The following is a 22,329-nucleotide window of genomic DNA, read 5'->3' as shown; positions in this document are numbered from 1 at the left end:
TGCCCCCCAGACCGAGGACCCTGAGTCCCATACGTCTGTCGACTCCCAGCTCTGACCTGTGACTTCAAAATGGATGACCGTGGCTGGGCCGGATCGCTCAGTGCCCAACTCGCAGCGGTAGTTACCCGCATCCTCTGGCCTCACCAGTCGCTTGATCAGGGTGGGCCGTTTCCCCTCGGACACCAAGGTCTCAGGATTGCTCCCCCAAACCTAGACCCAAGCTCAAGGGGTCACAGAGGCCTGGGGGAATTCAGGATTTGGGGCAGTACAAGTGTGAGGGCATCACGGGGACTCAGTGGCTGGATGGGAGTCCAGGGCATACTGTTAAGGGCATGGGGTCCCCGGGGATCCGTAGAAGTCAAACCTGGTAGGTCATAGGTCATAGGGATTGTGCGAACAAGGCTGTGGATATAGAGGTGGGGGCTCACACAAGCCTAACGGACTGGGGATTGAAGGGCCCACCCTGTAAAAGCTGTAATAGGTCAGGCCTTGGGATAATTTATGCCAGTCGAGCTCACAGTCCAGGATCAGGTCTTCCGTTTCATGGACGTTGATTTGGCGCACTGGGGACAGGATTTACGGTGGGACACTTCTCCAAGGTTTCCTGCTCTCCCGCCAGTGCCACCCACTTGGTCTAAGCCCCCCTTTCTGTCTCCACCCTCCGCTCCAGTCCCCGCCCTCTCTAGGCCACGTCTCTCCTCTGGCTCCGCCCCTCTTGCGCCAACCCCTGCGGCTGGCCCCAGCTCTCTCACCCCCACAATCTCTGGATTTTCGACAAACGTGAAGCTGCTTTTTACAGTTACTGCACCAGATCAGAAGCTGCAACATTGTACCTGAAGGGACAGGATCCAGGCTGTATTCGCCCTGAGAGGCGAGGCCAAAGGCAGGGCCAAGGTCTGGGGCGGAGTCAGGCGCCTAATCCCTAGAGCTCAGCCCAAGGGGCGGGGCTAGAAGGCAGACCTCCTTGAAGAGGGGTGTAACCAGTCTCAGGAAAGAGCGCCCAGAGAATGGGACCCGTTGCCCAGGAAGTCCGCTGTGCAGAAGGACTACTGGGGACCAGGAACCTCTCAGACGGGGGGAAGGAAGAACCATCGAGACCCAAAGCCGGAGGAGAAAGGCTGGGTATTCAGGGGGCAAGGATGAAGGATAGAAAGCCAGTTCCCATAATCCGGACTCACCACATTTGTTGGGACAGAAATCTGCCTCAGAAGGAAGAAAAGAGAATTATCAGATTCCTGTTAAAGGGGATGAGAGGGGGCAAAAAGGAATAGGTTGGGGTTTGGGCTGTTGGGTTGGAGGGAAGAAGGACCCGGGTGTCTGAATCTCTGGGTCCAAGGGAGGACAGGGTCGGGAGAGGTGAGTGGTTGGACATAGAAAGCAGGGGGCTGGGGACAGAGTCCCTGGGCCTGTTGAGGGAAGGGGCTGTGGTCCCTGACGGAAGCCGTCTTCCCTCACCCTCTCTTTGGAATCGAGTGACGTAGCCACGAAAGGCTGCCTTTTCCAGAGTCAACATCCAGTTGAATTCCTTCACGAAAGTGTCATCTGGGAAGGAGCAGGGTGACATAGAGTGGCACCCCTCCCCCGCCCACCGCAGGAGGAGATACAGGAAGTTCCTTCTGTGTGAAGAGATTGGCATTCCGCGTTGGGGCCACCTCAGGGAGGGACAATGAAATTGAATGACCACTTAACAATGCTGGCCACTGAGCTAAGCGGCCCCTGGCCTGCAGGCACTGTTAGGACCCATTTTAGAGGTGACAAAGTTGCAAAGTCCCTCCCTAAAGGCCACACAGCTAGGGGATGACCGGCCCGGAATTTGAACCGAGGCAGGTGGGCTCCAGAGCCACTACCAGACCCGTCCTCACCAACAATCATTTCTCGAAAAGATTCTGGAGCCCCTCCCTTGGCCCCTATGTGGATTTACCTGCTACATCACTGTTTCTGATAAGCCTCACACTCCTCAGAAAACTCAAGACTGACGTTTCCATTGTGGCCTCATCTGGAGGGACACAGAGGATGCGGGGAGGGGAGCTAGAACCTCAGATCCCAAGCCTTGCGGTCTCTTGGCTCAGCAGGTGTTAAAAACTACAATACCCATGAGGCTACTGGACCAGCCCAGGGCTGTAAATGGCTGGCACGCCCGTTGCCTTCTGGGAGTTGTATTTTTTTTTTTCCATATAAAATTGCCACGTAAGGACTAGGGGAACAGTGTATTGGTCTGCCCTGGGGAAGGCCTGGAATCTGCATCCCAGCCTTCTCCATTCACGAACCCAGTACAGTCTCCCTCCAGCCTTTCGTTTCCTTCCCTCCTGCCCGCTCCCGCAACAATCCTAGAACGCAGGCCCCTCTTTTCCCTCGACCCCTGGATTCGCACTCTCTACCCTGCCCTCACCGATAACCCCCATAAAGGTATCCTCTAAATCTGGCAGGTCCCGGAAATTCCTCACGGTTTGTCTTATCTTTTCCATCACTTCTCTGTGACGCTCGGGGGCGAGGTGGGTAGGCAGGTATTCCTTTTCCAAGGCGTCCAGCGCGGCCACAACCCTTCGATCACAAGTGACACAGCTCCGGGCAGGAAGCAGGCAGCCGGCTAGCGCCGCCACCAGGAGGGCAACTTGGGGACCCATTTCCCCAGAGCGCTCAGCCCCAGCAGAACCCCGGGGAGGGGCCGCCCACCCCACACGGAAGGGGTGATCGCGAACCGGAAAGAACCCCTTCCCCGAGAGTAAGAGCCCCCAATTTGCAGGGCTCCCCCTTCTCGGTTAGGAAACCGAGGAGTCCGGAGTCCCGATGCACCCTAGACAGCCGCTGCCCGACCTTGACCTTGAATGTTGCACCCTGGAATACTAGGGTTCGCTGAAGGGCCGAATCCAGGCTGGGGGCCTTTAGAGGGGACGAGCGGGTCACGTCTTTCCACTCTATTTGCCACGGCTAAAATTGAGGACGTTTCTGGAGCGAAGGTGAGGTTGGTCACGTGACGTGGAGAGCTTTATGACTGGGGTCAGACTCGACGGTCGCCTCAATCCCACAGAGTCCCTCTTCTTCCTTTCTACTTGGGGGCGCCGACTTCTCTAGAGACACTCGGCGAGTTTCCTTGGCCCCGCCCACAAACCCAACTCTGAGTCTGATTGGACGGCAACAAAGGGAGGTCCCGCCTATTGTTCCAGGATCTCGCAGACCGACCCCTCTCTGACTAGAACTTTCATCTCGGCCTCCCAGATGAGGCCCTTGTGTGGTCGCGTTGGGGTGGAGGGGGTTGGGGTCAGACTAATGAATCTGGGCGGAGGAGAAGGATGGGAGCTTAACTCCTGGGAACTGGTGTGGAAGATGGCTGGGGACCGGCTCTTGGGTCTGATGCAGGAGGGGTGTGGACCCCTGGTCCCGCGGTTCTTACTCCGCTTCGGGTCCCAACAGCACCTCGGCGCCCTGTCTTCGTTGACCCGGGTTGGTTCTTGACCCCTCTGCCCCGGCTCCCAGCCCTGGCTGGGGGACAGGAAAAGGCCAGGGGAAACTCTCGGCTGGAAGAGCCGGGAGGGGGCGTCCTGTGAGGGGGCGAGGCTGGGGGAGGAGATCTGGGTAGGGCTGGCCCTTCCCCACTCCTCGATTCGGGAATCACATCTCAGCCAGGGGGCCCTGCCATGACCAAGGGACCCGGGTTCCCGGGCTCTCCTTCTAGGACAGAAGGCGAGCCCCAGACCTCTCCTCTCGGAAAGCCAAAAAGAGCATCAGACCCGAGGAAATGAATCCGCTATTTAGGCAACCAGATAAATCTTTATTTGTGACTTGGTGCTGCGTCGTTTTCTTTCGGTACCTTCGGAACCTGGCTCTGCAGTGCGGCTACTTTGTTCGTGAGGAGCCAGGACTTTACGGAATCCATCACGTTCCCAGGCAGAAAGCAAAGTACGCTGGGGGAGGGGGGGGGGGGGGGGGCAGAGAGTGGAACCAGGTTAGGTCTTGAGGGATAGCCCTCCTCGCCTCCCTATATTTGGTCTTATTCCAGCAGTGACCCAGGCTGGATCATCACTACCATTTTCTAAGGCCTCTCCCTTAAAGGACCCCCTCCTGCATTGGGATTTGGAGACCCCGCCCCTCCGTTCGTGTCCCGCCTTCATCAGGGTTGGCTCACGCGGTGACAAAGCCGATCATCAGCACCACAAAGCCCCAGATCAGCAGCCCTACCAGAAGGCTTCTCAGCACCTTCTCGGGCTTAGGGTACTCTGAAGGCTGGAGGGTTGGGGACAGCTGCTCTTCGGTTTCAAAGTTTGATGTCGGTGTCTCCTCAATGATTCTTTGAGGCAACACTGACAGAGGGGAGAGAAAGAGCAGCCTTGGGAGGCCACCAAGGTCCCCCGTGGCCCAGGCAAGCTCCCTCCCCTCCAACCTTCCCCCAAGACCCGGGCCTTGGAGGAGACAATCGCGACCCTCTCTGCCTGGACCCCGGCCACGGTGGCGGGTGGCCACACCCCCGCGGCCTGAAAGGACACCCCGACAGGAAGTTTTGCCCCATAGGCCACGCCCCAAGCTGCTGTCCCCTAACCCCAGGACCCTGATTCCCACACTTCTGTCGACTCCCCAGCTCTGACCTGTGACTTCAAAATGGATGACCGTGGCTGGGAGGGATCTCACAGTGCCCAACTCGCAGCGGTAGTCACCCGCATCCTCTGGCCCCACCAAGGGCTTGGTCAGGGTGGGCTGTTTCCCCTTGGACACCAAGGTCTCAGAATTGCTCCCCCAAACCTAGACCCAAGCTCAAGGGGTCACAGAGGCCTGGGGAGTTCAGGGTTTGGGGAAGTACAGGTGTGAGAGCATCACGGGATCTCAGTGGGGGAGATGGGAGTCTAGGGTTCCTGGTAAGGGCATGGGGTCCCCGGGGATCCGTAGAAGTCAAACCTGATAGGTCATGGGTCATGGGGATTGTGGGAACAAGCTTGTGGATACCGGGGTGGGCGCTCAACCAAGCCTAATGGACTTGGGGTTGGTGGGGTTGAAGGGCCCACCCTGTAAAAGCTGTAATAGGTCAGGCCTTGAGATAACTTATGCCAGTTGAGCTCACAGTCCAGGACCAGGTCTTCCTTTTCGTGGACGTTGATGTGGCGCACTGGGGACAGGCGGTTACGGTGGGATGTATCTTGGTTCTCCCTCAACTCCCTCGCACTTGGTCTTGGCCCCCACTTTTCTGGTGGGCCGGCTCCTTTCTTTGGCCTCTCTAGACCCCGGCTCTCCTCTGGCCCCGCCCCTCTTGCGCCAACCCCCCACCCCCTCCAGCTGGCCCCAGCTCTCTCACCACCGCAATCTGTGGACTTTCGACAAACGTGAAGCTGCTTTTTACAATTACTGCACCAGATCAGAGGCTGCAACATCATACCTGAAGGGGCAGGATCAAGGTTGCATACATCCTGAATAGAAGAGACTAAAAGGAGAGGGCAGGGTCAAGGGCTGGGGCGGGGCCCAGCGCCTAATCCCGAGAGGTCAGCCCAAGGGGCGGGGCTAGAAGGCAGACCTGCCTGAAGAGGGATCTAACCGGGCTCAGTGAGGAGCCCACAAGGAATAGGACCCGTTGCCCAGGAGTCTGCTGTGCAGAAGGACTACTGGGGACCAGGAACCTCTCAGACGTGGGGAAGGAAGAACCATCGAGACCCAAAGCAGGAGGAGAAAGGCTGGGTATTAACCGGGGCCAGAATGGGGGATAGAAAACCAGCTTCCCTAATCTGGACTCACCACATTTGTTGGGACAGAAATCTGCCTCAGAAGGAAGAAAAAAAAAAGTTATGAGATTTCTAAGTTAAAGGACACGAGAGAGGGGGAGAAGGAATAGGTTGGGGTTTGGGCTCTTGGGTCGGAGGGAGGACGCTGTTGGGAGAGGTGAGGGGCTGGACATAGAGAAGCAGAGGACTGGGGACAGGGACCCCGGGACTGGTGGAGGAAGGGGCTGTGGTCCCTGAGGGAACCCATCTTCCCTCACCCTCTCTTTGGAACCGAGCAACATTGCGCTGAAAGGCTGCCTTTTCCAGAGTCAACATCCAGGAGAACTCCTTCACGAAAGTGTCATCTGGGAAAGAGCAGGGTGACAGAGTGCGACCCCTCCTCCCACCCACCCTAGGAGGAGGTACAGGTACCCGTCTGAAGAGGCTGGCGTTCCAGGTTGGGGCCATCTCCGGGAGGCGCAGTGAAATTGAATGACCACTTAACCATGCTGGCCACTGGGCTAAGTCACTGGCCTGGGTGCAGGCACCGTTATGACCCAGTTTGGAGGTGACAAAGCTGTGATATCCCTCCCTAAAGGCCACACAGCTAGGGGATGACAGGGCCGGTGTTTGAACCTAGGCAGTTTGGCTCCAGAGCCAAAGGATTCCGAAGCCCCTCCCCTGGCCACTCTGCCATTTACCTGCTATGTCACTGTTTGTGATAAGTGTCATACTCCTCAGAAAACCCAACACTGACGTTTCCATTGTGGCCTCATCTGGAGGGACGCGGGGGATGCGGGGAGGGGAGATAGAACCTCAGATTCCAAGCCTTGTGGTCCCATTGGCTCAGCTAGTGTTAAAAACTACAATGCCCATGTGGCTATTGGGCAAGGCTAGGGCTGTAAAGGATTGCCTGTCGCCTTCTGGGAGTTGTAGTTTTTTTACATAAAATTGCAGGGTAAGGGGTAGGAGAACACAGTATTTCCTAGCGCTTGGAAAGCCCTGGAATCTGCATCTCAGCCCTCTCCATCACGAACCCAGTAGACTCTGGCTCCAGCCCTTCCCTCCCTCCCCCCCACCCCGTCCCTGCTCCCAGGAATCCTAGCACCAGACTCCTCTTTTTCCACGACCCGGGGTTCCCACGCTCTACCCTGCCCTCACCTATAACCCCCATAAAGGCATCCTCTAAATATGGCAGGTCCCAGAAATTTCTCACGGTTTGTCTTATCGTTTCCATCACTTGTCCCTGACGCTCGCGCGCCATGTGGGTAGGCAGGTATTCCTTTTCCAAGGCGTCCAGCGCGGCCACGACCCTCTGATCACATATGACACAGCCCCCGGCAGGAAGCAGGCAGCCGGCTAGCGCCGCCACCAGGAGGGCCACTTGGGGACCCATTGCGGCCACAGCGCTCAGCCCGCACAGAACCCGGGGAGGGTCCTCCCACCCCACACGGAAGGGGTGATCAGTAACGGGAAAGAACCCCTTCCCCGAGAGTAAGACCCCCCAATCTGCAGGGCTCCCCCTTCTCGGTTAGGAAACCGAGGAGTCCGGAGTCCCGATGCACCCTAGACAGCCGCTGCCCGACCTTGACCTTGAATGTTGCACCCTGGAATACTAGGGTTCGCTGAAGGGCCGAATCCAGGCTGAGGGCCTTTAGAGGGGACGAGCGGGTCACGTCCTTCCACTTTATTTGCCACGGCTAAAATTGAGGACGTTTCTGGAGCGAAGGTAAGGTTGGTCACGTGATGTGGAGAGCTTTGTGACTGGAGCCCGAGTCACCGTTTCCCCCGATCTACAAGGAATTCCCACAGCCTCCCCCTTCTAGCTTCGGACGTGGGGGCCCGACTTCCCTGGAGACACGCCCAGGAGTTTCCTTGGCCCCGCCCACAAACCCAACTCTGAGTCCGATTGGACGGCAACAAAGGAAGGCTCCGCCTATGGTTCCAGGAAATCGCAAAGAGGCCTCCTTCTCGGACTAGAAGTTTCATCTCGTCAGCTCAGGCGAGGGCATCTGGCCTTCAGCTTCCTCTCGTCCCTGAGTTTCTGAGCCCAGGCTTCGGCTAGATGCCTGGGATCTTTTGGAATATTTGGCATCAAGCCACGGAATTAGGAAGTGGCCCTTTCTAGCGGCAGGACTACGACTCCCAGGAGGCCCTGGGGTGTCTCCTTGGCCAGAGTTCCACACTTTACTCACTCCCTCCTCCTCCTTCTCTCCGTAGCTGAGGGGCTCGATGCCAGGGTTCCAGAAGAAAGAGGCCTAGAGCCAATACTAAGAACCTGGGGCTCAGACCTATGGGTCCTGGAAGGTCTCTCTCTCTCCTTTTCTACATCATTGAATCAAACCACCATAAAAACTGGAACCGCGGGGCGCCTGGGTGGCTCAGTGGGTTGAGCGTCCGGCTTTGGCTCAGGTCATGATCTCACCGTTCATGAGTTCAAGCCCCGCGTTGGGCTCTGTGCTGACAGCTCCGAGCCTGGAGCCTCCTTTGGATTCTGCGTCCCCCTCTCTCTCCGCCCCACCCCTGCTTATGCTCTGCCTCCCTCTGTCTTTCAAAAATGAATAAACATCAAAACAAAACAGGAACCGCGACTCACACAAGCCTGAGAACAGGAGGCTGCCAGATCTCAGCAGGGACAATACCCCTAGACGTGAGCAGTTCTGGATTTCCCCTCTTACACACACACACACACACACACACACACAGTGGACTCCAAAACACCTGCAGAGACAGGGTTTGGTGGTGTGGACTTTTAATTCATACCTCCCTCTCTCCCACCGGGGGCAGCTGAATAGTGAATGATCCCTCAAAACTCCCTGAGAAGACTTAAAAAAGGGGGCTTGGATTCTTCTGGGTAGGTAGGGGATGCGATCAGAGTTGTCTGTAATAAAGCTAGGTACCTTCATCCCCTACAAAAAAGCACCAAGGGGGTCCTGGAATCTGAGTCAAGAATCCCATCCTCCTTGGCCAGACCTTGTGCTCTGGCCTGGGTTTCAGGCCAGCCCGGGTCCCGTATACTTTCAGACCTTCAGATCCTTTCATTCTTTTTTTAATGTTTATTTATTTTTGAGAGAGAGAAAGAGAGGTCGAGCGGGGGTGGAGGGGTGGGGACAGCGAGAGAGGGAGACACAGAATCCGAAGCAGGCTCCAGGCCCTGAGCCGTGAGCACAGAACCCCACTGGGGCCCAAACTCACGAACCGCGAGATCATGACCTGAGCCAAAGTCGAAGGCTGAACTGACTAAGCCACCCAGGCGCCTACAGAGCCTTTGAAGCCCGAAACCAGGTTTAGTGGTTCTGTGAAATCAGAGGAAGCCCAGGTTGGCAAGGGTCCCCATACCTGTAGCTTTCTGCAAGCCCAAAAGAAACATTTATGACGTTTATTTATGCTGGCTGAATTCCAGAAAATCGATCCCGTTACATCCAACAGCCCAGCTGCAGAGAAGGAAACTTTCTTAACTGAGAAGAAAGGTAACCTTAACTCAGAGCCAACTTGTAAAGTGCCTGTCTTTGGCAGATTTTGACAAAAAAAAAAAAAGTCTCTAGGTTTCTGGAAGGCTTTGCTCCACGAGCTGCTGTATTTCAGCATCCATACCTCTCCCCCTCCTGTGGAGGAACAGTCCCACGTTTTAGTCTATCTACTCAAAATAGAGTCTCTGGGGCGCCTGGGTGGCTCAGTTGGTTAAGTGTCTGACTTCGGCTCAGGTCATGATCTCGCAGTTCGTGAGTTCGAGCCCCACCTCAGGCTCTGGAGCCTGCTTTGGATTCTGTGTCTCCCTCTCCCTCTCTCTGCCCCTCCCCTGCTTGCTCTCTGCCCCTCCCCTGCTTGCTCTCTGCCTCTGTCTCAAAAATAAACATATAAAAAAAAATTCAAGGGGCACCTGGGTGGCTCAGTCAGTTAAGCCCCTGACTTCAGCTCAGGTCACGATCTCTAGATCTGCGAGTTCGAGCCCGAGTCGGGCTCTGTGCTGACAGCTCGGAGCCTGGATGGAGCCTGCTTCAGGTTCTGTGTCTCCCTCTCTCTCTGCCCCTCCCCAGCTTGTGCTTTGTCTTTCTCTCTCCCAAAAATAAACATTAAAAAACATATTTTTTTTCTTTTTAAATTTCAAAAACGAGTCTTTGTCTTTCTTTTTCTCAGAGGCTGAGAGGTTGGACAGATTTCCCACCTCACAGGACAGATACTTTGTGTTCTGCCAGTCTTTCTGGCAGTGGCTGAGGTGTTGAACTTCTGAGTGTCCCTTCCTGAGATCCTCCTAGAATTCCAGAACCTCATCCCCTCTGGGGGAGCCCTGCAGGATTCTCCACAGGCCTGAGACCTGGCCTTCTCTAGAACCACTCCAGAAACACAGCAGGGGAGTGGATGAGTGCTTGCTGTGGACTACCCCTAAGTTCTTTCAGTCCTGAGGATTGTCCTTCTCTTCTAGAAAAGACCAGAGGCAACATTAGAAGGGGGGGGGGAGTTCTCCGTTTTTGGGGTGCAGCCATCCAGAAGTACCCTGGATCCATGCTGGGAACAGTGGGTAAGGCATTGCCTTCCAGAACTGACGTGAGCCTCTCTGGACATTGCCAGGCATCAGGAAAAGATCCCCTGCTGGTTCTAGAACGTCCAGGCAGTTACAGAAAGCCCCTAGGTTTCTTTTTCTCCAAGTCCTTTTTCTCCAAGTCTAGCCAACTAGGATTACTCTAGAAACGGGTGCCCGCCTGCTACAGAGCTACCACAAGCTTCTCCAGAAGCCTCTAGGCCTCCGGAGACCCAGAACGCTGGCCCGAGCTATTCCAGAAAGTCTCCCCGCTGCTCAAGGCCCAGCCAACGACCGGAGGGGAGACAAGTCTGCATTAATGCCCACCCACTCGGGCAAGAAGGCAGCCTCGGGCTTAAAGATCTTCAGGAAGTTGGAGTCGGGCAGGGTGAAGTTGGCCAGGTAGACAGTGTCCCCACCCGTCAGGTAGGCGGCCCAGAAGCCAAAAGTGCCGATGGTCATGATGGTGTGGTTGCACTGCGTGAGCAGCGCGAAGTCCCTCCCCGGCGAGCCCTCCTGCCCGTCGCCGGCAAAGATCACATCCCCACGGGACGTGTCCACGTTTTCCCGGCACCACTCCATGCCGTTGCTGGTGACCACAAAGACGGGGTCTTCGTGCCGTGCCCGGAACCAGTCCATAGCCTGCTGGAGGTAAGCGCGGTCGCCTACCACCCCCTTCCAGCGGTGGGGCATGACCCGCAGATAGTCCCCGCGGCGCACGTGGACACCCACGAAGGTGCGAGGGCGGTCCCCGGTGGGGCCCAGGCGGAGCCGGCTCAGCAGACCCTGGGCCTCTCGCCGAAGGTGGTCGTGCAGCGTGAATTCCCTGCGGATCTGCTCCCGGAGGTGGTGGAAGAAGGTCCAGGAGCAGGGAAAGCCGGTGAGCTTCAGCAAGGGGTCGCTCAAGCGGGCGTACTCCCGGGACATCCAGTCGTGGAGCTCCAGCTCCCGCCAGGGCGTGCGGCTGTCCACCTCGGGCGCCAGCACCGGCAGGGTGATGCGGAACACGGGGGCCAGGGCGGCATGCATGGAGGGCAGGATGAAGGCCCGGCGACCGTTGAGCTGGGCCAGGGCCAGGAGCGTGGCATACTGCCCCATCTGGTTGCCGAACCGGCCGTCTGGGTGGATGGTCCAGGTTCCCGAGAGGGAGGCAGGGGGCTTGAGGCAGGCGGAGGTGTTGGGGGACAGGCAGAGGATGGCCACAGGGGATGGCACCAGGCGGCGGCCTGGACACAGGGCCGTCAGGGCCAGGCCGTTGGGAAAGAGGTCTTGGTGGACGTAGAGGAACAAGGTGGCTGAAAGGACACACACTAGCAGGAAAGCCACGCAGAGCTGCCGTTGGCTGGGGGCCCACATGGCTGCACGGGAGGAAAGGTGAATTAGCGGGGCCCCGGAGCCCCAGGAGGAAGTGTCCATGGGCAGGGGCCTGGGGGAACGAGGAAACCAAGGCTTGAGACTCCTGGGTCCCAGGGAAAGGGGATCAGGGGCCTGGATCTGAGGGAGGGGAGGGAGGTGGGCCCTTGGAACTGCAGGGACGGGGATGGCAAATGTTGAAAACGGGTGTTTCCAAGATAGCAACGGGTCTCGGAGCCAGCCTGCCACATCTGCATCTCGGAATCTGGCTCTCCGGGCCGGGAAGTCCCACTTTAGTTGGGCGATGTGCCACCAACTCCTTTCTCGGGTGGGCCTGGTGGAGGGAGGGTGAGGACTCCACCATGGGGGTGACGGGAAGAGACAGGCCGGGTGGAACATGAGAGGCTGGAGGTCGGGGACTGGATGGGGGATCTCGGCCTCTGGAGGAGCAGGCGTTGGTGGGGGGGGGGGGAGAGGGGTGGAGACTCCTGGGGTCCTACGGGGCTAGCGGCTGGGGCTGCGCCTCCTGGGACCGAAGGCCCCGATTCCTGGGTCCCAGGCATCCTCCGGTCCCACTCACCTGAGCTCCTGGCGGGTGACAGAGCCACAGCGGGCTTAGAGAGGCCGGAGCGCGCCGACCGCAGGTGCAGCCCACATCCGGCCGCCCCCGGAACCCCGGACTCCGGGATCCTAGGCTCGGCAGCCCTCCCCTCCATGCCGCCTCCCCCGACTGGCTCCTAGGGCTCGGGGGAGGGAGGAAGGAGAAGGGCGCGGTTCCGAGACTCCCAGCCTCCGCCCCTCCCGACCTGGGCAGGTAGGTCGGAGGCGGAGCCCCGCCCCCTCCCCGCCCTCCCCAGACCCGGGGACCCGCGCCCGGCCCCCTCGTCCTCGGCCCCGGCCCGCGGGCGGGCTCTCCGGGGCCAGCCTCCACAGCATGGAGACCCAGCGCCCAGCCGGCAATGCCGGACCCAGGTATTCGGGTCCATCGACTTCTCCCCCTTCTCCCGAGCCTAGGCCCAGAGTACCTGGATGCTCCGAGCCCGGCCACGCCCCAGCCGCTGGGGAGGGCGCAGACACCAGGCCCGGGCGGGGGCGAAGATCATCCGCCCTCTGCCGGGTCCTCCCGGTGGGGAGGCAGAACCTGTTTGCCAGGCCTGCTCCAGGAGCCGACGGAAACCTCCTCCAGCTCTCAGGGTCCCGAACGTGGGCGCCTCCGGCCCGAAGGGTGTCCCCGCGCACCCCGGGGGCCGCTGATTCCCCATCTCGGCGCGGTGCACCTGCGAACTGCGGGGCCTCTCCTTTTGAGGAATCGGACGATCCGGGGTCCGACGGCTCCTCTCCAGACGGGCGCGTCCCGGGGGCAGCGTCTCCCCGAGGGCGAGGAGGAGAAAGCAGGAGGGGAAGCGGGCCTGTCATGCCCAGCCTCACCGGGAGGCTGGGGCCCCAGGTTGGGGATCCAGGGCCTCGGCTCCGCGGTGTATACCTGAAGCCGCTTCCATTGTCCGGGCGGTTCCGCCACCCCCCCCCCCCCCAAACTTCCCTGGGCTGGAGCCGTGTGATCATTGTCATTCAATAAATCAAAGCTAAAGACCCTGGAATTTGACTCCCCTCTCCAGAGGGTGGACCCTGATGTCTCCAGACCCAAGCCCCTCCTTCCACAGACCCAGGATTTCCAGCCCCAGCCCCCTCCTCTGCTGGAGACGTTCAGATCTCCGCACTGGAGGGTGTCCGGTCTCTGTACCTACAGTTTCCAGGAAACCACCCCCCCCCCCCCCCCCAGACCCCCCCCCTCGCCGCCGGTCGCTCCCTTCCCCCCCTCCCGGGCCTGGCTCTCCCCCCCCCCCACCCCCACCCCCACCCCAGAGGCGCTGAGTCAGACTTTCACCCTCCACCTGCCCTCCCCACCCCAGGCTATTTTGAGAACACCTTTCTGGGCCTGGGGTAGCTACTCTGGTGAAAGAGGTCCCGGGATTGCATCAGGGAGGAGAGGGAGGCTCTCCTCTGGCTCATTAGATGCCAGAGGAACCTCTGGGCTGGGGTTGGTGAGGTTGAGGTGAGAGGCTTTTGGTCACGTGGCTTTTGCTGCTCTCCTGATGATCGAGGAACGTCTGTGTGTGTGACACCCGCTCTGCCCCCCACCCCCCAGAAATCCACAGAAATTCAGGCATCCCGGTTATGGGGCACAGTGTCCGTCGATCAGCCAGGGAGGCAGTTTTCCAGGCCCCCAGCCCTCTCCTCCCCCAGCCCTTTTCAGCCAAGTCCCAGTCAGCAGGTCCCGGTCCCCCTGATTCCTCAGACCCGGGAGTCCAGGGCCCCAGCGGGAAGGACCCCCCCCCCCCCCCTTGCATCCTCCGGCTCAGGCTGATCTGGCCACGGTGGAATCCTAGCTCTTGCCAAGTGGGTCAAATATCATGGGTCAGGTGTGGGGAAGGTGATTGGGCGGGTCTGTCTGGATATAAATTTTGGAGTGCCTGTATCCATTCTAAGAGACCGGGGTATTCTGTCAGCTGGGAATCCACGGACACGAAGACCCAGGCGTTGAGGCTCACTAAGGTGCAATCCGTGAATCTCTTGTCCCAGACAACCGGGATCCGAGACAGAATCTAGGCCATTCGGCTCCTCGAGCCCCAGACCCCGGATCTCACCTGAGGACGTGAGCCAGTGATGGGCTGGGACGAGGCGGGGTCCCAGCACCTGGGACTGTGGGTCCTGATGATGCTGGGGGTCCTTTTGCCGGAAGCCTGCCAGGCACACCCTATCCCTGACTCCAGCCCCCTCCTCCAATTCGGGGGCCAAGTTCGACAGCGGTTCCTCTACACGGACGACGCCCAGGAGACAGAGGTCCACCTCGAGATCAAGGCTGATGGCACAGTGGTGGGGACCGCTCGCCGCAGCCCTGAGAGTGAGTGCATAGACAGAGCCTGGTCTGAGGGAGCAGGGGCTGGGGGGTCCAGACCCCTGGGTCTGAGGGAGGAGGGGCTGGGAGCCTAGACCCCTGGATCTAAGAGAGACGGGCCTGGGCAGAGGTCCTCTGAGCCCCTGACCACTCTCTCCTCTCAGGTCTCTTGGAGCTAAAAGCCCTGAAGCCGGGAGTAATTCAAATCTTGGGGGTCAAAACGTCCAGGTTCCTGTGCCAGGGCCCAGATGGGACACTGTATGGATCGGTGAGTTTCTGGGGTCGCCCCCCTCCTCGTGCTCCCTCCTCCGTATCGCCTTCACCACCCAGGGTTCCACTTCTCGCACCTTGGGCCTGAGCCGGGCTTGGTTCTGTGCTCCCTGCCTGCCCCCCCCCCCCCCCGCCTCGCCACCTCCCCTGCACGCGGGAGCTGACCTCATCATTTGTGCACAAGGGGAAACTGAGGCTCAGGCAGGGACACACCAGCTCCGAGTCACGAGGCCCCTGAATGACGGAGCGCCTGGGTCCTGTGACCTGTGACCCCTGCTGGTCCGCATGGGCTCCTAGCTGCCTGCTGGGCACAGGGCTGCTCAGGGGACCCATGGCCTGTAAATTGACCATGACCCCTTGGGTGGAAGCCAGACGCCTCTGTCTGGACTCAGAGAGCCCTAACTGGTCCCTGGGCTGGAATATTGGTCTCTGTGAAGTGAAGCCAGGGAGGTAGGCCTTGCAGGACTGCCCCGGGGTAAAGGGGAGGCCTGCTTCTGTTGCCTGTGTCCCGGAGGAGGGGCCCGTATCTCCGATGTCCGCTCTTGTCTCCTCAGCTCCGCTTTGACCCCGCAGCCTGCAGCTTCCGGGAACTGCTTCTGGAGGACGGATACAACGTCTACCACTCGGAGACCCTCGGGCTCCCACTCCGCCTGCCCCCCCACAACTCCCCATACCGGGACTCGGCCCCCCGGGCACCTGCCCGCTTCCTGCCACTGCCAGGCCTGCTTCCGGCACCGCCGGAGCCTCCAGGGATCCTGGCCCCCGAGCCCCCGGACGTGGGCTCCTCGGACCCTCTGAGCATGGTGGGGCCTTCCCAGGGCCGAAGTCCCAGCTACGCTTCCTGAAGCCACGGGCTGTTTGCTGTGGGGCCTCCTCTTTATTTATTGGGTTATTTGTTATTTATCTTATTTATTTTTTTATTTTGCCTACTTGGGATAATAAAGAACCTGAGAGGAGGGTCAGGGTGCGCACGTGTGCGTGTTTGAGGGAGGAACTGGGACCGGCTTCCCTGTCTCCCACTGCCGCCCAGGCCCCCCTGCCCCTGTTGACGGGAGACCCTGGGAAGGTCCCAGCCTCCCCCCTGGGCCTCAGTTTTCTGCTCTGTGTAGGTGTCCCCAGGGACTGGACTATCCCTGCCCTTGGACGGCAGAAGGCTTGTTAATTTCCCACCACCCACCCCCCGCTTGTGTTATGGAACCGTTTTTCTGAACGGCCTCAATCACAGGGGGACGTTGAAACGATGACACTGCAGACCTATAGCCTCATGGGAGATGTCGTTTTCTGGGTCCACTTAACACTGGGAAGGGGATGACGTCTTGGTCCCCTCAGGGCTGGGGCAAGGGCTCTTCGATCCTGGGGGTGTCACTGGTGCTAGATGGGACTCGGGTCCTGAGGGATCAGAAAGCTGGACGTCTGGACACCTGGGTCCCAGGAAAACGGTGAGAGGAGCCTGGAACCCTGTGCTGAGGGAGGGACTGGAGGGACTGAAGGCTGGGAGTCCTGGTTCTCTAGAAGAGGGCTTGAGGATCTAAATTCATCCGTCCAGGTGCTCATGGACTTGGAGTGCAATGACTGTCACAAAATGCAGTCCCAGCGAGCGGGTTGCCTGTCCTCTCTCCCCGCCCGCAGCGTAGATTTCCACGTTGTTCTTTGAGCGATGTCCTGGGTAGGACAGAAGGGAGGACAGAAATGTAGACAACTCCCCAGATTCACGGACAGCGCTGATGTCCAGGTGTCTGACCCACTCCCACGGCGTCTTGGGCCCTTCATTTTTTTTTTTTAATTTTTTTTAACGTTTATTCATTTTTGAGAGACAGAGACAGAGCATGAGTGGGGGAGGGGCAGAGGGAGAGGGAGACACAGAATCCGAAGCGGGCTCCGGGCTCCGAGCTGTCAGCACAGAGCCCAGCACACAGCCCTACACGGGGCTCAAACTGTACGATCACGACCTGAGCCGAAGTGGAAGGCTTAACCCACTGCTGTGCCACCCAGGCGGCCCAGGGCCCTTCATTTTTAATTCCAAGGTTCAAATGAGAGGAACATCTCATTGGAGAGGGGATATAGCTGCAGGTCCCAGCAGGTCCCAGGAGGGACCCAGTGACTGGAGGAAATGAAGCTCTCTGCATCTCGTGGCAAGTGTGGCTGTCCGCTCTGGTGGCACAGGGCTGGCTCCGGCAGGGAAAGAGTTGTCACCGGAAGCAGAATCCGAAACGCCACAAAACTCGCCGGAAAGAGCGGCTTCGTGGCCAGGGGGGAGCTTCACGTGGGATGTATGTTCCTTGGTCAGAGGAGTCCACCTGACTCTGGAAAGTCTCCCCCCTGCGAGGGAGCAGGAAGCACCTTGGGGCATCTGCCCTGATCACTTTCCCGCCCACCCCACCCCTGCAAGCCTCCCCTGTCTTGGAGAACGCGGACCTGGCCAGCCTGGCGGGGAGGGAAGAGGTAGCGGAATGGTGGGGGGTGGGTCCTAAGATAGACACCCAGAGAGAGGAAGTCAAGGACCCAGGAGGAGGAGGAGGAGAAGAGGGACAAACGTGGGGCTCGGTGGGGGGAAGGGGGGTGTCAGAGATACCCAGAGAGGGGCGGGACCCTGGAAGAGGGAAGCCAGACAGGAAACCTACAAAACTGCAAAATGTGTTAAACAAGCAAACACCTCTCCCCCCACCTGGGGATGTTAACTCCCAATCGCATTGTCTCTCCTTTCTGCTAGAAGCAGGTTAGTGTCAAAATTAAAAAAGAAAGGGGTGGGGGGGGGGGTGCGTGGGTGGCTCAGAATCCGCAGCAGGCCCAAGGCTCTGAGCTGTCAGCACAGAGCCCGACGCGGGGCTCGAACCCATGAACCGTGAGATCATGGCCTGGGCTGAAGTTGGACGCTCAACCGACGGAGCCACCCAGGTGTCCCTAAATCACCCTCTTCTTATGAGGGCACCGGTCACGTCAGGTTTAGGACCTGGGTCTGATGCAGCGTGACCTCATCTTGATTGGATTCCACTGACAAAGGCCCTATTTCCAAATAAGGCCACATTCACAGGTTCCAGGTGAACTTGAATTTCCAGGGGATGCTCTTGAACTTGGTGCACACCTGGGCAGTCTGTTACATTCGTCTGGTCTTGCTCACCTGTCAGGACATTTAGGAGGGGTGTGGACCGGGATCGCTGTCCCGGGCTCAGAGTTCTTAAAGTTCAACTCTTTGTTCTTTCCGTACGGTGTTTAAGAACACAACCATCTCGGGGACTCCTGGCGGGCTCAGTTGGAGGAGGGTGAGACTCTTGATCGTGGGGTTATGGGTTCGAGCCCCACATTGGGTACATAGAGATAACTTAAAAATAAAATCTTTCGGGCTCCTGGATGGCTCAGTCAGTGGAGCGTCTGAATTGGGCTCCGGTCATGATCTCACGACTCTCGGGAGTTCGAGCCCCTGATCGGCCTCCCTGCTCTCAGTGCAGAGGCCACTTCGGATCCTCTGTCTCCCTCTCTCTCTCTGCCCCTACCCCGTTTGCACTCTCGCTTTCTCTCAAAAATAAACATTAAAAAAAGTAACAAAATATTTTAAAAAATAATAAGTAAATAAACAAATAGAAATTACCTGTTAGTATATCCACTTCTCCAAAATTTTGTAGAGGGATCTACCTCTGTTTCCCCTCCTACCAGTACCCGAGCCTTTTCTCTCCTTTACCCCCAGAGTGCCTGCCAAAATCGACCTGGGGTTTCCTTACGCTAGTTTTCACAAGAATAGACCTTTAGTCCAACCCCTAAAAAGAAAGGATAATGATGAAACCTCATAGAGGTGTTCATAATTGCTACAATGGCAATCACATTATGTAAATGTATCAGATTAACATGTTTATGCACCTTAAATTTTTACAATGTTGTATGTCAAATACCAGCAGGAGAGGGGCAGAGAGAGGGGGAGAGAGAATTCTAAGCAGGCTCCGCGCTCAGCCCGGAGCCCAACACGGGGCTCCATCCCAGGACCCTGGGATCATGACCGGGAGTTCAGAGATCAAGAGTTGGATGAAGTGCCCCCTGCAGGGAAAGTTCCAGTCTTGCTAGCTTCCTTTTCTTCCTGGGCCGGTACTGGCTTGGTCCCAGTCACTTGTATGTCAGGGGTTTGTGCAAAATGTTTGTTGGTGAATTTCTGCTATCGTAGTTGCTCTATGTGGATCTGTTTCTGTTGTTGTTTTGGGGGGGTACGGGGGTGGGGGTGGGGGTGGAGGTGGGGGGTGCAGGAGGTGGGAGGTGGGGAAGATCCAGCCAGCCTTGTGCTGCCTAACCTGAATCGAATCGTGAGGGAGGAAACATTTTCCTATCAGGAGACCTTCTGCAAAACAACCGGCCTTGACGCTCTTGGAAGAAGTCAAGGTTAAGGACAAGGCCAGGAGGAAATGCTCGTGTTAATGGACACCAGAGGCAGCTCTCTGAGCAATCAGGTGACATCCCGGTGGTGAGGAAGACGCTTGATGAAATTTGAATGAGTTCAGTGCATTAGATGGTGGTAATTGATCCACGGGAAAGTTTCTGATTTTGATGATTGCCTCGCGGTTATTAAAAAGGACGTCCTTGTTCTTAGCAAATACAAATACACGCTGAAGTACTTAGGGACAAAGGGGCATGGTATCTCCAGTGTTTTCTCAAATGTTTCTGGAAATGTCAATATATAATAACAGAGAGAGATAGCGACCGGATGATAAAGCAAAACGCGGGGGGTTGTGGGGGGGACGGGAACAGCGAGAACTGAAGAACCTAGCAACGGATACATGGAGCTCTTTGCACAAGTCTCAAAACTTTTCCATTAGTTCAAAATTATATCCGCTAAAAGCTGTGCCCGTGAGAAAAAATCCCATGCTGTGGCCCTTGTTACCTGGCGTCTTTCCAAACATCCTTCTAAGTGTGTGGACAAGCTTCTAAGAAGAGGGACGCCTGGGTGCCTCAGTTGGTTGGTTAGGCATCTGACTTGGGCTCAGGTCATGATCTCATGGTTCATGGGATGGAGCCCCACATCAGGCTCTCGGCTGACAGCATGGAGCCTGCTTGGGATTCTCTCTCTCTCTCTCTCTCTCTCTCTCTCAAAATAAATGGCGTGTATATTGACAGGCACACTGAACACGACTACACAGCCTTGCCTCGCCCTACCCCACCCTGCAAAAACTTTATTTACTTTTTTAGATTTTATTTTTAAGTGTGTTTCTTTATTTATTTAAGTAATCTCTGCACCCGACGTGGGGCTCACACTCATGACCCTGAGATCAAGAGTCACATGCTCTTCTGACCGAGCCAGCCAAGCTCCCCTTTCTATTCCTACTCTTGTCTGTGTTTTTTGCTGTCACATCTGAGAAACCATTGCAAAACCCAACGTCATGAAGCTTTCCCCGTTCTGTGTTTTCTTCTTTGATCTTTATAGTTGGGGTCGTTAGGTTTAGGTCCCTGATTGAATTAGAGTTAATTTTTGTATATGGCGCCCAACTTCCTTCTTTTGCATGGGGATATCCAGTGATCCCAGCTTCCTCGTTGGTTGAAAAGATCGTGGTGGGGTCTTTTAATGTCAGAAGAGCTTTTAAGGATGGACACAAATATTCACAACTATTTGGGTTTCTTTGGTAATGATTAATGAATTTTTAAGCAATCCCCTTTCCTCTAAACATTCACTGACTACGTCCACAGCTAAAAATAGCAAAGCTGTGCGTTTCACAATTTCAGATTTCTCCAAACATCTGAACACTGCGGATGTGATCAATGGGCTTCCACAAGTCCGGCATCTCAGATTCCCCTAAATGAGTTAAGTGCCTTGAAGAGAAGACAAACATTAATGCAATCTTGATCGGACGTTTTGAAAGTCGAATATACCAGATCCTTCCAAATGCCTTTAGTATCCCAAGGACAGATCAGAGTACAGTGATCAGCAAATCAATCAGTTTCTTTACATGAAACTGACACAAAAGTGTCAGTGTCACGGGGGCACCTGGGTGGCTCAGTCGGTTAAGCGTCTGACTTGGGCTCAGGTCATGATCTCGCGGTTCATGAGTTCGAGCCCCGCGGCGGGCTCGGTAGCTAACAGCTCGGAGCCCGGAGCCTGCTTTGGATTCTGTGTCCCCCTCTCTCTCTGCCCCTCCCCCACTCATGCTCCGTCCCTCCGTGTCTCTCAAAAGTAAATAAACATTGAAAAAATATTTTTAAAGTGTCAGTGTCATGGATATAAAGCTGTTTGTTTCTTCAGTACCTCTCTTCTGATCAAGATTTTGATTTAAAGGTCCTGATACTTCCTCTTCCTTGTGGTTTTTTCTTACCCGTCAGACAGGTAGGCTTGGGGCGCCTGGGTGGCTCAGTCAGTTAAGCGTCCCACTCATGATCTTGTCTCAGGTCATGATCTCATAGTCGGTGAGTTTGAACCCCCATCGGGCTAGTGTGGAGCCTGGTTGGAATTTGGTCTCTTCTCTCTGCCCATCCCATGCTTGTGTGCTCTCTCTCTCTCTCTCAAAATAAATGAATAAACCATAAAAAAAAAAAAAACAAGAAGAAGAAGAAAGGGAGGCTTCACTCGTCCATAAGCCAACAATTTGGGGGTTGAAGATTCAGTCCTAGGACACGAGCCCTGCTACCTCCCAAGTTAATTCCCACCAAGCCCAGATTCCGGGACAGGTAGACTTTGTCACTTTCACACAGATTAGGAAATTGATTTGGGTGATCCTGATTTACTTCCCACGGCTGTTCGCTCAGAGCGGCAAATCCTCGTAGCACAGCCCGAAAAACACTCTCTAAGAGTCGTCCTATCATCATAGGCAGACGTGATTTAGCCGCTGTTTGTCCTGGAGCCTTCTCTGTGAAAGGAGCACTTTCTCTTGCTCACGCACTCTTCCCTCCGCCAGTTCCCGGGAGGCCAAGGGCTGCTGTCTGTTTAGCGAGAAGCTCACCCTCCAGCTCTGTGACCCCTGGCAGGAGACTAGGGGGCGGGAGGCGGTTGCCGAGGACCTTCTTTCCCAGCCGCTCCGGTTCCAGGCTGCATCCAGCGTCCAGCCACTTTAGACACTTCCAGCACCAGCCAGCCGCACCCCTCAGACCTGGTGCCACCTCCATAGGGGGCCCCTTCCTGGAAGGCAGGGTACCAGCTGCCTGGGCCACACGTCTGACTTCTACCCTGCAGGGGCCACTCCTTCAACTTTCTACAGCCCCAGGAGCCCCAGCTGCTACCTCTACCCACCTCCGGGACCATGGTTTCTTTTTGCACTCTCCCCGCACTCACATAACCAATTCCCTTTAACGCATTCCCTGTATTTGAGGGGTGCCCGGTGGCTCAGTGGGTTCAGCGTCTGACTCTCCATCTCGGCTCCGGTCGTGATCTCAGGGCTCGTGAGTTCGAGCTGACAGCGTGGAGCCTGTTTGGGATTCTCTCCCTCTGCCCCTCCCCTGCTCTCGCTCCAAAGAAACAGATAAATAAATAAACAGACAAATTCCCTGTATTTGAAATACCTAGGGTGGTTTCCGTTTTCCTGAGCAGACCCAGGGACCTGGTCTGTTTCAGGTCAACTGAAAGCCTTTGGTCAATTTTGAAATCACAATGTTATCTTTCTTCCTTCCTCCCTTCCTTCTTTCCTTCCTTCCTTCCTTCTTCCCTT

At 56.8% G+C, this 22,329-nt stretch overlaps 4 protein-coding genes across 7 annotated transcripts in view; 1 reads left to right on the top strand and 3 right to left on the bottom strand.

The window, feature by feature from the left end:
* Nucleotides 1–3,052, bottom strand: part of LOC125915151 (izumo sperm-egg fusion protein 1-like) — a 4,354-nt gene extending 1,302 nt beyond the window's left edge. Inside the window, exons 1-7 of the mRNA XM_049620826.1 lie at nucleotides 2,390–3,052; nucleotides 1,922–1,996; nucleotides 1,456–1,542; nucleotides 1,179–1,199; nucleotides 753–833; nucleotides 463–563; nucleotides 57–210 (exon numbers count right to left, since the gene is read on the bottom strand). Of these exons, the coding sequence (XP_049476783.1) occupies nucleotides 57–210; nucleotides 463–563; nucleotides 753–833; nucleotides 1,179–1,199; nucleotides 1,456–1,542; nucleotides 1,922–1,996; nucleotides 2,390–2,624 (754 nt within the window). The 5' untranslated portion in view covers nucleotides 2,625–3,052. The remainder of the gene's footprint in view (nucleotides 1–56; nucleotides 211–462; nucleotides 564–752; nucleotides 834–1,178; nucleotides 1,200–1,455; nucleotides 1,543–1,921; nucleotides 1,997–2,389) is intronic.
* Nucleotides 3,053–3,748: 696 nt separating this feature from the next.
* LOC125915152 (izumo sperm-egg fusion protein 1-like) lies at nucleotides 3,749–7,577 on the bottom strand. 4 transcript variants are annotated; one of them, XM_049620828.1, is made up of 9 exons: nucleotides 6,843–7,577; nucleotides 6,383–6,457; nucleotides 5,960–6,046; nucleotides 5,716–5,736; nucleotides 5,282–5,407; nucleotides 4,995–5,095; nucleotides 4,581–4,734; nucleotides 4,177–4,298; nucleotides 3,749–3,902 (listed from the first exon to the last, which is right to left on the bottom strand). In XM_049620828.1, exons 1-9 carry the CDS (start codon nucleotides 7,075–7,077, stop codon nucleotides 3,750–3,752), a joined length of 1,074 nt encoding a protein of 357 aa, XP_049476785.1. In that variant the 5' UTR covers nucleotides 7,078–7,577; the 3' UTR covers nucleotide 3,749. The 4 variants fall into 4 exon arrangements, with proteins under 4 accessions (XP_049476785.1, XP_049476784.1, XP_049476786.1 ...); XM_049620827.1 differs by having other exon boundaries at nucleotides 4,124–4,298; nucleotides 6,843–7,575; XM_049620829.1 differs by having other exon boundaries at nucleotides 4,124–4,298; nucleotides 5,282–5,362; nucleotides 6,843–7,575.
* Nucleotides 7,578–8,330: 753 nt separating this feature from the next.
* FUT1 (fucosyltransferase 1 (H blood group)) lies at nucleotides 8,331–12,267 on the bottom strand. Its single transcript, XM_049620817.1, has 2 exons — nucleotides 12,134–12,267; nucleotides 8,331–11,558 (listed from the first exon to the last, which is right to left on the bottom strand). Exon 2 carries the CDS (start codon nucleotides 11,554–11,556, stop codon nucleotides 10,477–10,479), a length of 1,080 nt encoding a protein of 359 aa, XP_049476774.1. The 5' UTR covers nucleotides 11,557–11,558; nucleotides 12,134–12,267; the 3' UTR covers nucleotides 8,331–10,476.
* A 1,748-nt stretch (nucleotides 12,268–14,015) lies between these two features.
* FGF21 (fibroblast growth factor 21) lies at nucleotides 14,016–15,720 on the top strand. Its single transcript, XM_049620800.1, has 3 exons — nucleotides 14,016–14,455; nucleotides 14,614–14,717; nucleotides 15,274–15,720. The coding sequence occupies exons 1-3, from the start codon at nucleotides 14,218–14,220 to the stop codon at nucleotides 15,562–15,564; spliced, it is 633 nt and encodes a 210-aa protein (XP_049476757.1). The 5' UTR covers nucleotides 14,016–14,217; the 3' UTR covers nucleotides 15,565–15,720.
* Nucleotides 15,721–22,329: the final 6,609 nt, after the last annotated feature.

This window comes from Panthera uncia, assembly GCF_023721935.1.
Source record: "Panthera uncia isolate 11264 chromosome E2 unlocalized genomic scaffold, Puncia_PCG_1.0 HiC_scaffold_19, whole genome shotgun sequence".
Lineage (NCBI taxonomy): Eukaryota > Metazoa > Chordata > Mammalia > Carnivora > Felidae > Panthera > Panthera uncia.
Note: the sequence above shows the minus strand (reverse complement) of the source record. Positions and strands in the feature narration are given on the sequence as shown.